The following is a 14,545-nucleotide window of genomic DNA, read 5'->3' on the forward strand; positions in this document are numbered from 1 at the left end:
GGGCAAATGTTTTCCCAGGGGAAACACAGGCTGTCTCTTCCTGGCAGATGAGCTCAATGAGCCCACACTGTTGAAAATCCAGGAAGAACTCGGGCCGAGGGTGCTGGCAGGCTGAGAAACAAAACAAAGTGCTTCATGGGCAGCAGACCCGGACCTGAGACACGTGGCCGGGTGCTGAGAGGAGCTGCACAGGGTACCTGTGAAAGCACGCGGCCCGGGCCTCGAGGGCTTGCTGCTGCTGACGCCACCGCCAGAGTCTCCTCCAGGCCTGGAAGGCTGCAGGCAGGGCTCTCTGCTGGAAGTGGCCGTCTGCTCTGGCCTGCAACAGCTGAAGTGAAAACCGTGAATGACCATTTGTACTTCAAGTTAAAAAAGAAAAAAGTCTTTCAAGGTCACATTCTCAAGGGAGGACTGCTTCTGACACAAACACCTTTTAAAATGAAAATCATTACTTTTAATTTCTGCCAACATGACAGGCGAAAAATGAAATGACAGGTGGAAAACTTTCCCTTTCATTAAAAGTGAATTAAGCGTCTCTCCACACATTTGACCCCATGTGTGTGTATATATATATTTATCTTTTTCTCCTATGGCCCAGGTGTTCATCCTTGTTGCCCAGGTTACTGTCAGCATCTAACTCAGTGACACATATGGGTTTTTTGAACCTTAAATTTATTAGCACTCTATCATGTGGGTTATCAATTTTGTTTCTACCCTGTATCTTCTGATTTTATAATACTTACTTGAAATACAGAGTCTTTAAATTTTTCTGTAATTATAAAAGGCTACTTAATCTACCACAGGACCAGTAAAATCCACCATATGACCCAGAAACCCCACTACTGGGCACATACCCTGAGAAAACTAAAACCAAAAAGGACACATGTACCCAATGTCCACAGCAGCATTGTTTACAACAGCCAGGACACGGAAGCAACCTCAACGTCCATCAACAGGTGAATGGAAAAAGACGTTGTGGTATATATGTCAGAATAAAGATATAGATATATCAGAATATTACTCAGCCATAAAAAAGAATGAATTTGAGTCAGTTCTAGTGAGCTGGACGAACCTAGATCCTGTTACAGAGTGCAGGAAATCAGAAAAACAAATATAGCATATTAATGCATATATACGGAATCTAAAAAAATGATACTATTTGCAGGGAAGGACTGGGGATACAGATGTGGAGAATGGGCTTGTGGACACAGTGGGGGAGGGAGCCAGTGGGAGAATGGAGAAGTAGCATCAACATATATACACTCTCAGGTGTCAGATGGATGGCTGGTGAGAAGCTGCCGCGTAGCACAGGGAGCCCCGTCTGGCGCGCTGTGATGACAGAGGGATCCGATGGGGGAGGCGAGGGGATGTATGTATGATTATGGCTGATTTGTACTGTTGTATGGCAGAAGCCAACACAAGTTAGAATGAAAAAACATGTATATTTAAATAAAAAATAGGGGGAAAAGGGCTACTACTGTTCTGTCCAGTTTTAAGCTGGCTTAAATTTCAGAACATTCAGAAAACTAAGATCATGGCATCTGATCCCAACACTCCATGGCAAATAGATGGAGGAAAAAAACAGGAAGAGTGACAGGCTTTATTTTCCTGGGCTCTAAAATCACTGCTGATGGGGACAGCAGCATGAAATTAAAAGACACTTGCTCTTCGGAAGAAAACTTTTGATAAACCTAGAGAGAGTATTAAAAAGCAGAAACATCACTTTGCTGGTTTTTCCAGTAGTCATGTACGGATGTGAGAGTTGGACCATAAAGAAGGCTGAGCGCTGAAGAACTGATGCTTTTGAATTGTGGTGCTAGAGAAGACTCTCGAGAGTCCCTTAGACAGCAGAGAGATCAAACCAGTCAATCCTAAAGGAAATCAACCCTCAATATTCATTGGAAGGACTGATGCTGAAGCTTCAATACTTGGGCCACCTGATGTGAAGAGATGACTCACTGGAAAAGACCCTGATGCTGGGAAAGACTGAGGGCAGGAGAAGAGGGTGACAGAGGGTGAGATGGTTGGATGGCATCATTGACTCAACAGACATGAGTTTGGGCAAACTCTAGGAGGTAGTGAAGGACAAGGAAGCCTGGTGTGCTGCAGCCTATGTGGTCACAAAGAGTTGGACAGGGCTGAATGACTGAACAAAAACAACCACTATTCTATGGATACATCAGTAGGAAGACATACCACTGATAGAATGATACATATGCCTCCATGATACAAAATCTTGGGGCGGGGGAGGGGGAAGCATACACATGTGTGGTGGTTTTTAACATAGGGCTGGCTTCAGGGCATTCCCTGTCAGCCCAGTGGCTAGGGCTTCCACCACAGGGGGCCCGGGTTCCATCCCTGGTTGGGGAACTAAAATCCCCATGCCTTGGCCAAAAACAGTAACAACAAATAAAACAAGACTGCAGACTCTTTGATCTTCCTCTCCTTGAATCTGGGTGGACAGTGGCTACTTTGACCAATGGTGAAAGTGACACTAAGTGACCTCCAATGCTAGGTCACAAAGGGCCACACAGCTCCTGTCCTGTTCGTGGGAACACTCGTGGAGCCCTGAGCTACAACACAGGAAGTCTGCTACCCAGGGGCCGCCATGCTGAAAAAGAGCCCGAGCCCCTGGGGAAAGCCATGCATACGCTCTCTAGTTAACAGTCCCCGTGGAGCCCTATCTTTGAGTCATTCTAGCCTAGGAGCCAGACGAGTGAGTGAAGAAACTAAGCTAAATGACTCCAACCCCCTGCCACTAGAATCTTACCAGCAGAGGCCCCAGTAACACGGAGCAGAGAGCAGTCATCCTTGCTATGTCCTCTCTCAATTTTTTACCCACAGAATCCTTAAAACATAATAAAATGGTGGTGGTTTTAATCCACTGAGTTTGGGGTGATTTTTTTTACAGAGCAATAGAAAATTTCACAGCATGCCTACGTGTGTGTTTGTGAATATATGGGTACACACACTCCTACTCACACAGAGGAAAAAAAAATATCAGGTTTACTCACCAAATGTCATCTAAGAGGCAGGATTATGGGTGTTTTAATTTTTTCTTTTTTATATCTTTTCTACACTTCTCAAGTTTTCTGTGATGTCCACCTATTGCTTATGGGCATTTTCAAGTATAAACAATAGTAGAAGCAAAAATATAACAAATCCCCATGGATTTCTCACCCAGCTTCAACAACAAGCAAACGTTCTTGCCATTCTTTGTAATATCACTTCTTAAATAGAAGGAAACATATAATAAATTACATTTTTATCTTTTCCTAAAATAAAAGGAACTGACGTGTTCCTGGATCTCTAAACCAAGAGATAATACTCAGATTGTTAGGTACAGGTTTTTTAAAACACAACAGCTGAGCGGGGCTCTTACTATTTTTCAGACTGTCCCCTGTGTGGGCTGTGCTAGAGGCCTCTAGAGATAAGGACTCTGACCCTTGACCTTCTTCCAGTGCTGGGCCCCCAGGGTTGAGCGGATCTCTTTTTTTCAGGGAGAAACTCATGAGACCCTTTGCTTCTTTTCCACCTTGAATAAACATAACCTTTCAACTCAGGGGCTCACATTCTTTTTCTAAAAGGGCTCTTTCTACACATTCTGTTGTGCTTGCATTAAATGACCTTGAGAGACCAAGTGGCAATGTCCTTTCCAAAACAGCCACATAATCCAAAGGGACGTCAAAGAATGCACCAATTCTAAGCATTTCCCAGGTGTGGAAGGCAAAGGTGACACAGAGACGACCCACGCCCTGGGTCAGTCCCAGACACCCAGCACTGGGGTGGTCCTTGGGGTAAAGTCTGAAGCAGTCAGCAGCGGGTCATCTGTTTGTTCACCATGTGTCCCTCGCTCGTCCAAACACGGTCAGGGCCTGCCCTCGGCCAACAGTTCAGGAGATGAATGGGGCAGGACAGGCTCTACCCTCAAGGAGCCTAGAGCCTGGTGGGGTGGATGAGGTGAGAAGGCTGCGTGTGGGATGGGGGCAGGGGCCAGGGCTGACTTCTGAGCTGAAAGGGCAGCGGGTAGACCAGGAAACAGGAGCAGGCAGAAACACCCAGGAAGGACTGGCAGCTGGGCTGTGCACAGCTATGAAGGGCAGAGCGGAAACAGGAACAGTGAGAAGAGCAGACAGGACCAGCTCCCGAGGGAGTCAATATGATGTCCAAACCAAGGAGCCAGCCAAATTCCTTTGATCCACGTGTCAGACTTGAGCAGCAGATAGATGAGGAGGTGGAGAGGGCAGCAGCAAGATAACCAGGAGGAGCCTGGATCATGTCCTGCCCATTTTCCCCAAGGGGAAGGCCAAGCAAAGAGCTGAGCAGCCCACGTCCTACTGCAAGGCCCTGCAGACATCACCAATTGAACACACGCTCCCCTGAGCCTGATGTGGCCTGGAAACCCACCCTCCTCAGTTCAGCGCTAGGCCATCGTTAGCGTTCCCCTGGGGCTGAACTGCAAGCGCTGTGAGGGCAGGAGCCCTGTGTGCTTGCACCATAGTTGCATTCTCAGGGCCTGGCTCAGTCTTGGGCACAGCAGCTGCTCAGTAAGTCTGTCTCCACCTGTCTCCTCCCACCACTGCGGGCACCTGTGTCTCGCGTGGTTTAGCTCTGGGTTATGGGACTCAGGCTCTGCACGTTCCCTGGCATCTCCCGAAGGTCCCACGGGATGAAGGGCTGGCTGAGGACAGTCAAGATGTGAACAGAATGGCTGATACGCTCACCACCTTCAGAGAGCAGTTGGGCTGTCAAAGCAGAGGGATGGGAGTCGTGCAGACCTTCCGACACCCCTGGAGGGCCCTGGGGCAGAACCGTTGAGCTTTTCACAGTGCCCTGGCCTCCAAACCAGAACACCAGGCCTCCTGACACAGGCCTTCCCCAAGAATCTCTCTAACGCCAGCAGACCCAAGAATGTGAGCCAGCAGAGCCCGCTGAGCTGAGGAACTCCGTACCTGCTGGGACTGCCTCTTCTGGGTGGACTGTGACCACAACTGGAAACACTTGCGAAGCAATGTTATTCTGAAAGGAAACACACCACCAAGGGAATTACCCACTTGCAGGTTTCTAAAATTGTGTTTTGACTTTAAGGAAGGTGAATCTGGGTGCAGGTACTTCTTGAGCAGTGCAGGGGGCTCAGGGGTTTCATTCTAGAAATGAAGGAAATAATCTGATTTCTGACATGAAATCCACCAACCCTGATTTTGGACTGTGGTCTGCCCCCCAAAATTTAACAGCTTCCTTGTAAACCTAATTGGACCACCAAGGACAGTGAACTTGGAATTAGGTAATATCTATGAAATCCCCCAAATATGCTGAACTTTCTGGTTTTATGGCCAAACTCTGGGGTCTTTTAGGACCATGTTGGTCTGTGACATGCCTTCACAGTAATACTGAGATTGAGAACCACACACAGCTTTGTAAAACAGGATTTATAATAGTGATATACCCTGGCAGCTCCAATCTGAGTCAGCTAAATACTGGGATTCTCACTGACTCATTAAAAGGTGCTCCAAAATTGGACCCATAGCTATGCAAATTAAGTTACACTCTTGAGGGAGGGTTTATTGAACATGTCTTACAGCAAGAAAATGAATAAAAAGTAATAAAAAATTTTTTAGAAAAGGGGATTCCCTGGCAATCCAGTGGTTAGGGCTCCTCACTCTCACTGCTGAGGACCCTGGTTCAATTCCTGGAGGGGAAATTAAAATTTTCACAAGCCACGAGGGGCAGTCAAAAAAAAAATTAAAAGTGAACAGTGGTTCCCTCTGAAGATTAAGCCGTTGAAGGAAGAAGTCCAGGCAGTCTTTATTTTTCACTTTCTACTTCTTCTCTATATACTGAGTTTTCCCTGTGGACATGTGGTGCTTTTATTTACTTACTTTAACTGAATGTTTAACTGAGGACATGCTTCACACCCTCCAAGACCAAGCCACAAACACCCACCTGCCTGGGACGTCTCTGTAACACTACCGATGCCTAAATTCCAAGACAGAACATCAGTAACGCCTGAAAACTGAGGCACTGGTGGCCGAGCACCAGCAGAAGCCTCCAACCTCCCGCCTCGTCAACCAAAAGGAAGAGGCAGGTGCAGGAACCACTGGCCCACGGCAGGGCCTTTCCAAATCTGCATGGTAACGTGGGAAGGGCGAGTGATGACTCCTGGAGACCAGTAAGCAGGCCACAGCGGGCCCCTGGGGAGCCTGCCGGCCACGTCCCTACCTGCTGTGGTCCCAGGCAGCACGCAGGAAGGGCAAATGCTCTCTTTCCTCCCTCTGCTCGAGCCGCAACTGCCAGAGGTTCCAGACCCTGTGCAGCAGCTGAAGCAAAACAAGAAGGAACTGGAAGTTCATTAACGCAAAACGATCTCTCCTGACCCATTAGGTAGCGAATCAGTAACTCCAGAAGATGCAGGAATTACCTCAATTTGGAACACCCGACATGTAACAGACTTGAAAAATAATTACAAACAAACTATATGGAACTATTCTGGGCCAACACAAAAAACAAACAGCTGGATCTATCAGATCTGTGGAAATCAAAATGAAGAAGTTGTTCCTAATCGGGGCCTCATGGAGGCCAACACCATTTTAGAAATTAAAACTGATCTTATCACATATTACTAGTTTTGAATCTTTTGTGACCCCATGGGCCGCAGTCCACCATGCTCCTCTGTCCATGGGCTTCCCAGGGAAGAATACTGGAGTGAGTTGCCATTTCTTACTCCAGAAGATCTTCCCAATGCAGGGGAAACCTGGATCTCTTGAATTTCCTGCATTGGCAGGTGGATTCTTTACCCTGGAGGGAAGCTCACTGTCTATGAAGTAGTCTTGCCAAAACACATTTAACTTCAATCTAGTCAAGCCCTTAGATCTAATTTCCAGTTCATAAGAGCTACATAGGAAAAAGGGAAATCAAACGACATCAAAAGTAAACAGAAAAATGGAGAATAGGAAGACTCTACAAAATAACTGGTCTTCTTTTTCAAAAGTCAATGTCATTAAAAATACATGATGCTAAATGAAATGAGCCAGTCACAAAAGGGCAAAATTCTATAAATATGAGGAACCTGGAACAGTCAAATTCACAGAGACAGGAAGGAGTGGTGGCTGCCAGGGGCTGGGGGAGGTGGAGGAGACCGGGATTTATTGGTTCTGCAAGATGAAAGGATTCTGGAGATGGATGACGGCTGCACAATAATGTCAATGTACTTAATGCCACTGAACTGTACACTAATGGTTAGGATGATAAATTTCATGTTTTTTACCACAATTAAAAAATTAACATGTTAAACAAAAGAAATGGGGGATGGGGGAAGCTTATTGATTTATTAGAGACATAACCCAATGTAGTAAGTCATCAATCTTTAATTGAATCCTGGCCTGTAAAAATCAACTATAAACACATTTGGGTCAGGGGTAACTGAATTTGAATATGTGCTCGGTACTGGTTAATACTGGGCTTCTCAGGTGGCCCTAGTGGTAAAGAATCCTGCCGATGCAAGAGATACCGGTTCGATCCCTGGGTTGGGAAGATCCCCTGGAGTAAAAAATGGCAACCCACTCCAGTATTCTTGCCTGGAAAATCCCACGGACAGAGGAACCTGGCAGGCTACAGTCCAAGGGGTTGCAAAGAGTTGGACATGACTGAGTGAGCACACACTGGTTAATATTAGAGCATTACTATTCGTTTTGTTAGGGATGATAATGATATTGTGGTTATAGAGCAAAATGTTCTTATTTGGGGGCAATGCATACTGAAATGTTTAGATGTAAAGTGTCATAACATCTGTAATTTACTTTGAAATGACTCAGGGAAAAAAAGCAAATGTTACAATTGTTGAACTTAAATGGTAAAGTAAACTGAGGTTTACTATACTACTTTTTATATTTTTTTCTGTACATTTGAACACTTTCACAATTAGAAAACCCCCTTCTACGCCCAGAAGCACAATTGACAAATGAAGGTAGAATGTTGGTTACCCTCAGGAAAATTAACCACTGAAGATGACAGATGCATGGCGCAAACAGTACCAAAGGCCCTGGGATGGAGGACTTAAGAGTCTATTCCCCAGGTCAAGGCTGAATCCACAGTCCTTGACCTCTGATTCAACTACCATTTTTTTTTTTTTTTAAGCAAACAGATAAAAAACGGCATTACATAAGAGAAAAACAAGAGTTTCTCTATCCTATGGTATGGATCACTGAAGAAAACGGATCCGAAGGGTTTGGAGTCTCAAGATCTGAACAAACCTCTTAAGCACAAAGGTTAAAAAAAGAAAGAAGGGCCATCAGAAGAGGGCCTCACCATGACATCACGCTGCTGGTGAGCAAGATTCCTTCTTATTCGTTGGAGACGGGCATGGGTCACGTTGTCCTTCAGGGCTTTAAAGCAAAATTGCTGTGAAAAAAGGACAGACACAGTCAGCAGTGTGCCTGTAACAGTAAGCTCGATGCCGGAGAAGGTGGTGAGAAGCTCAGCCATGGCTGTTCACAGATGCTCCCAGGTCCCAGGCAGTGTTTCTCTGCTTTGAGATTCAATTGGGAGCCTGATGCAAGCCAGCCCACGCAGCAGGCACTTAATAAACACTCCCTGTTGCCCACAGGTACTGCACACACAGGAACAAATCACCCTCACCTCTGACCAGGAGAAGTCCTTGTGACCCACACAGAAACACCAGACAAAGGTCAAAATATCACCACTGCCTCTCAGAAAAGAGACAGACTTTCAGCTTATGGTGGGTTTACTTTTATTTATTTTTTTACCATGTGGGGTCAACGTGTACACTTGGTTCAGTTGCTAAGTCATGTTCAACTCTTTGTGACCCCGTGGACTGCAGCACCCCAGGCTTCCCTGTCCTTCACTATCTCCCGGAGTTTGCTCAAACTCATGCCCACTAAGTCAGTCATGCCATCCAACCATCTCATCCTCTGTCGCCCCCTTCTCCTCCTGCCTTCAATCTTTCCCAGCAGCATCAGGGTCTTTTCCAATGAGTCAGTTCTTCGCATCATGTGGCCAAAGTATTCGAGCTTCAGCATTAGTCCTTCCAATCAATACCGAGGATTGATTTCCTTTAGGATAGACTGGTTTGATTTCCCTGCACTCCAAGGAATTCTCAAGAGTCTTCTCAAAAAAAAAAAAAAAAAAAAGTCTTCTCTAGCACCAGGTCCAAAAGCATCAATTCTTTGGCGCTCAGCCTTCTTTATGGTCCAACTGTCATATCTGTACATGACTACTGGAAAAACCATAGCTTTGACTAGATGGACCTTTGCTGGCAAATTGATGTCTCTACTTTTTAATATGCTATCTCGGTTTGTCAGCTTTTCTTAACATATCTCTTTTCTTTAATATGTTATCTCGGTTGAAGTTTTTTTCCAAGGAGTAAATGACTTTTATTTTTTTTTTTATGACTTTTAATTTCATGGCTGCAGTCACCATCCACAGCGATTTTGGAACTCCCTGAAATAAAGTCTGTCACTATTTCTGTTGTTTCCCCATCTATTTGCCATGAAGTGATGGGACCAGATGCCATGATCTTTGTTTTTTGAAGGCTGAGTTTTAAGCCAGCTTTTTCACCCTCTTCTTTCACCTTCATCAAGAGGCTCTTTAGTTCCTCTTGGCTTTCTGTCATTAGGGTGGTATCACCTGCATATCTTTAGTTGTTGCTATTCCTCCTGGCAATCTTGTATATTTACACAACTGCAAATGCAGTTTTGCAGAGTAGAACAGAAGGAAAAGAAGTAGAGGTGGGGGAACAGGGACAAGACATGCTGGCTCCAGCTCCGTCCAAAATGCTTCACGGGTGACTAAGCACAGCCCATGCTCCACAGGCTGACTTCAGTTTTCTGAGACAGAGAAGAAGCACCTAGGGGTTTTCACAGAGTGTTCTGTGGGCCCCCAGAGGCTCCTGACAGTGTCTGGAGGTCACCTCGTGTGGTGAGGGTGGGGGAGAGCAGCCGGCAAAATGGACACTATTCCCAGACCTGGCTTCGTCCACCGCACCTCAACTTGGATTGATTTTCAAGACTAGGCCTCCACCATTTAAAAAGGGGGCCTGCCGTGTCGACACCCCGGGATTAGATAGCTTCTAAGGCTCCTCTGCAGCTCCCAACCCTTCTGACCCCACACCACCGCCGTCTCTGATCCAAAATTAAAATCAGGACATGACAATGAAGGGGGCTCCCTGACGAGTGCCAGCCGCACCACCAGACGCACTTAAAGAGCATGACGGGGGTCGGGCCCCCCAAGAACGGATGCCCGAGCACAGCTGCGGCGCCCTTACCAGCAGGCCGCGCCTGTGGTGTTCTCTCGCCGCCTTCCACCGCTCAGCCGCTTCTGTGCACAGCAGCACATCTGCCCGAGTCAAGGCTTCTTGTCTCGACAAGGCGCCACCCCAGCCCAGCGCGACCCCAGTGACCCGTCCCAAGGGTCCCGGCTGCAGGTGACGACGGGCGAGCCATGAGGGCTGGTGTCCCCAGGGAAGAGAGGATTGAGGGGAACCACCATGTGAGCTATTTATCTGCCTTTCTCCCCTCTGATGCCTGCTTCATGAGGGGCAAAAATAGTCGAGATAAACTGCTACCAGTCGGAGTAAACATTTCAAAATCTCAGCAGAACCTGCTCCGAGCTTTCCTGCACTCTGTTTTGGCAGCACAATCCAGTCAGATGTCTGAGCTAAAAGCCTTGGAGTTATTTTCAATCCCTTTCTCCTCCTACCCCTCCATCTCTCAGCTGCCAAGTCCATCTGCTCCCCTCCTTGTCTCCACGTTCTGTCCCCACCCCCAGCACCGGGCCGGGCACCAGACTCGGTCCCCTGTGCCAACTTCACTCCCACCATCGAGCCTCGTCCTTCCAGAAGTATAAATCTGCTGCATTGCTATTCAAAAGCCTGCAGGGGATCCTCAGTGTCCCGGGATGAAGCCCAGATTCCTAGCCACCCACACAAAGGCCCCACAAGCCGGTCCCCAGCCTGTAACTGCCTGCCCCCAACACCCCACAACGCACTGCAGACCCCGGTCACCACCCCAGGTGCTCTTCCTCATCCACACCTTCGTAAATGCCACTCCTTACACCTGAACCGCCTCTCCTGATTCCCCCGTCAGGAGAACGTGTCAGCCCCCAAGGCTTAAATTCAGCTCAAACATCAATTACCTCTTTGGCTAGGTCTCCACAGCAGCTCAAGCAGGACTTAATACAGACCTTTATGATAGTACTTATCACACCACATTTACACAGACTGGTTTTCATGTCTATTTTCCCCAGTTGACAATGAGCTATTGTTAAGTCTCTAGGTTTCCCTGTATTCCAGAACTCAGAAAGGGGTTTAAAACAAGAGTTCAGTGAACAAACAAAAACGTGACTGAACACCCAGGGCAGTCCAAATCCCAAGCCTGGGCACAGACTGTGGCAGGGGCGGGGATTAAGAAAGTACACTGGAGTCAGAAGCCTGGCTCTGCCAATGAGATTGAAAATCACTTAGCATCTCTGATCTATGAGATGGAGACGGTAACACCCACTCCACAGGGCTGCTATGAGGATTAAGGAGATAATCACAATGTCTGCACATAGCAACAGCTCAATGAACGGAAGCTGGGGTTGTAACAACACGGCCGCCAGGGACAGAAGGCTTTCTGAAACAGAAGAAATGAAACAAACTTCCGAAGCGGAAATGGCAAGGCTCTTTCCACCATCTAATGGGCAGGAAGAGAAGGATGAAACGCAGGAATGCTTCTGGGGGGAGGAAAAGGAATACAGTCAGGGAGGAGCAGACTGGGGTGTGTGCGATTTTCTATCGAGTTGTGCTCATTTTACTATTATTCTTTAAACTACAAATGTTTGTTATACGCACTCTTTTGTATGAGTATTCCCAGAATGGAACAAATCTTTTTTTAAAAAGCCAACCAGAGATCAGGACTGTCCGAAACTGCTGGGTAGCCACTTCCCACGTGCCTCCTGTCTCACCGGCTGCCAGGCTCTCACTGTCTGGGCTGAGCTGGAGGACGGCCCGAGGAGTGCAAAGGATACAGTGCCTCCCGGCCCCGAGGAGTGCAAAGGATACAGTGCCTCCCGGCCCCGAGGAGTGCAAAGGATACAGTGCCTCCCGGCCCCGAGGAGTGCAAAGGATACAGTGCCTCCCGGCCCCGAGGAGTGCAAAGGATACAGTGCCTCCCGGCCGAGGGGTGCAAAGGATACAGTGCCTCCCGGGCCCGAGGAGTGCAAAGGATACAGTGCCTCCCGGCCCCGAGGGGTGCAAAGGATACAGTGCCTCCCGGCCCCGAGGGGTGCAAAGGATACAGTGCCTCCCGGCCCCGAGGGGTGCAAAGGATACAGTGCCTCCCGGCCCGAGGGGTGCAAAGGATACAGTGTCTCCCGGCCCCGAGGGGTGCAAAGGATACAGTGCCTCCCGGCCCGAGGGGTGCAAAGGATACAGTGCCTCCCGGCCCGAGGGGTGCAAAGGATACAGTGCCTCCCGGCCCGAGGGGTGCAAAGGATACAGTGCCTCCCGGCCCCGAGGGGTGCAAAGGATACAGTGCCTCCCGGCCCGAGGGGTGCAAAGGATACAGTGCCTCCCGGCCCCGAGGGGTGCAAAGGATACAGTGCCTCCCGGCCCCGAGGGGTGCAAAGGATACAGTGCCTCCCGGCCCCGAGGGGTGCAAAGGATACAGTGCCTCCCGGCCCCGAGGGGTGCAAAGGATACAGTGCCTCCCGGCCCCGAGGGGTGCAAAGGATACAGTGCCTCCCGGCCCCGAGGGGTGCAAAGGATACAGTGCCTCCCGGCCCCGAGGGGTGCAAAGGATACAGTGCCTCCCGGCCCCGAGGGGTGCAAAGGATACAGTGCCTCCCGGCCCCGAGGGGTGCAAAGGATACAGTGCCTCCCGGCCCCGAGGGGTGCAAAGGATACAGTGCCTCCCGGCCCGAGGGGTGCAAAGGATACAGTGCCTCCCGGCCCCGAGGGGTGCAAAGGATACAGTGCCTCCCGGCCCCGAGGAGTGCAAAGGATACAGTGTCTCCCGCCCCGAGGGGTGCAAAGGATACAGTGCCTCCCGGCCCCGAGGGGTGCAAAGGATACAGTGCCTCCCGGCCCCGAGGAGTGCAAAGGATACAGTGCCTCCCGGCCCCGAGGGGTGCAAAGGATACAGTGCCTCCCGGCCCCGAGGGGTGCAAAGGATACAGTGCCTCCCGGCCCCGAGGGGTGCAAAGGATACAGTGCCTCCCGGCCCCGAGGGGTGCAAAGGATACAGTGCCTCCCGGCCCCGAGGGGTGCAAAGGATACAGTGCCTCCCGGCCCGAGGGGTGCAAAGGATACAGTGCCTCCCGGCCCGAGGGGTGCAAAGGATACAGTGCCTCCCGGCCCCGAGGAGTGCAAAGGATACAGTGTCTCCCGCCCCGAGGGGTGCAAAGGATACAGTGCCTCCCGGCCCCGAGGGGTGCAAAGGATACAGTGCCTCCCGGCCCCGAGGAGTGCAAAGGATACAGTGCCTCCCGGCCCCGAGGGGTGCAAAGGATACAGTGCCTCCCGGCCCCGAGGAGTGCAAAGGATACAGTGCCTCCCGCCCCGAGGAGTGCAAAGGATACAGTGTCTCCCGCCCCGAGGGGTGCAAAGGATACAGTGTCTCCCGCCCCGAGGGGTGCAAAGGATACAGTGCCTCCCGGCCCCGAGGGGTGCAAAGGATACAGTGCCTCCCGGCCCCGAGGAGTGCAAAGGATACAGTGCCTCCCGGCCCCGAGGAGTGCAAAGGATACAGTGCCTCCCGGCCCCGAGGAGTGCAAAGGATACAGTGCCTCCCGGCCCCGAGGAGTGCAAAGGATACAGTGCCTCCCGGCCCCGAGGAGTGCAAAGGATACAGTGCCTCCCGGCCCCGAGGGGTGCAAAGGATACAGTGCCTCCCGGCCCCGAGGGGTGCAAAGGATACAGTGCCTCCAGTGAGCCAAGGCCCTCCGCAGCAGCGTCCTCCTGGCCAGCCCCTCCACCTGCGCGTGGCGGGCGTGCAGGCTCTCCCTCCGCTCCCAGGCCTGCCACCAGGCACAGAAGTGCGTCTGGAGCAGGGTGACGCGGTGGAATCGCTCGGCCACCTCTGCAACAGAGAAAGGAGCTTCAGTGCTGCCCCCTCAAGCTGGGCAACGAGCTGGAGGCATCTCTAAGACGGGCTGAAACCCACCACTGGCAGGCAGCAGGGATTCAAGGCAGCTGCTCCCCAGAGAATGTTAGAAAAAAAGGGTTTTGAACAGAGGAGGGTTACTATGGACTCCTTAGGTACAATTCCGCTCTCCAAGGAAAGAGAAAAGGATTCTGTCAAAGGACTGAAGCTCCTGGTTAGTGACCGAGGAGCAGGAACGGGGACAGCTGTTTCTAAAGAAAACCCCATTTTACTCCTGCCTCTTTACCGGCATTTCAGGACTTCAGGGAATGAGTCAGTGACACACGACTCAGTCGACATGCTGGCAGAGGCTTCTGCGAGCCTTCAGCCAGGCTGATACAGGCCACCCGCTCCATCTCCTTTTAAGACTAATTAGCTAATGGCCTGATGAGCTTAAGGCCAGAGAGGGG

The 14,545-nt window shown here is 49.9% G+C and overlaps 1 protein-coding gene across 6 annotated transcripts in view; it reads right to left on the reverse strand.

Annotated features, from left to right (window-relative positions):
• SFI1 (SFI1 centrin binding protein) overlaps positions 1 to 14,545 on the reverse strand; it is an 83,752-nt gene that overhangs the window by 17,499 nt on the left and 51,708 nt on the right. For all 6 annotated transcript variants that reach the window (XM_061141491.1, XM_061141493.1, XM_061141492.1 and 3 more), the window contains 6 exons: positions 13,911 to 14,072; positions 10,280 to 10,350; positions 8,305 to 8,397; positions 6,220 to 6,317; positions 4,953 to 5,019; positions 198 to 328 (listed from right to left, as the gene is read on the reverse strand). In XM_061141491.1, coding sequence (XP_060997474.1) covers positions 198 to 328; positions 4,953 to 5,019; positions 6,220 to 6,317; positions 8,305 to 8,397; positions 10,280 to 10,350; positions 13,911 to 14,072 — 622 coding nt within the window. The remainder of the gene's footprint in view (positions 1 to 197; positions 329 to 4,952; positions 5,020 to 6,219; positions 6,318 to 8,304; positions 8,398 to 10,279; positions 10,351 to 13,910; positions 14,073 to 14,545) is intronic.

Source organism: Dama dama, chromosome 5 (assembly GCF_033118175.1).
Source record: "Dama dama isolate Ldn47 chromosome 5, ASM3311817v1, whole genome shotgun sequence".
In the NCBI taxonomy this organism is placed as follows: domain Eukaryota; kingdom Metazoa; phylum Chordata; class Mammalia; order Artiodactyla; family Cervidae; genus Dama; species Dama dama.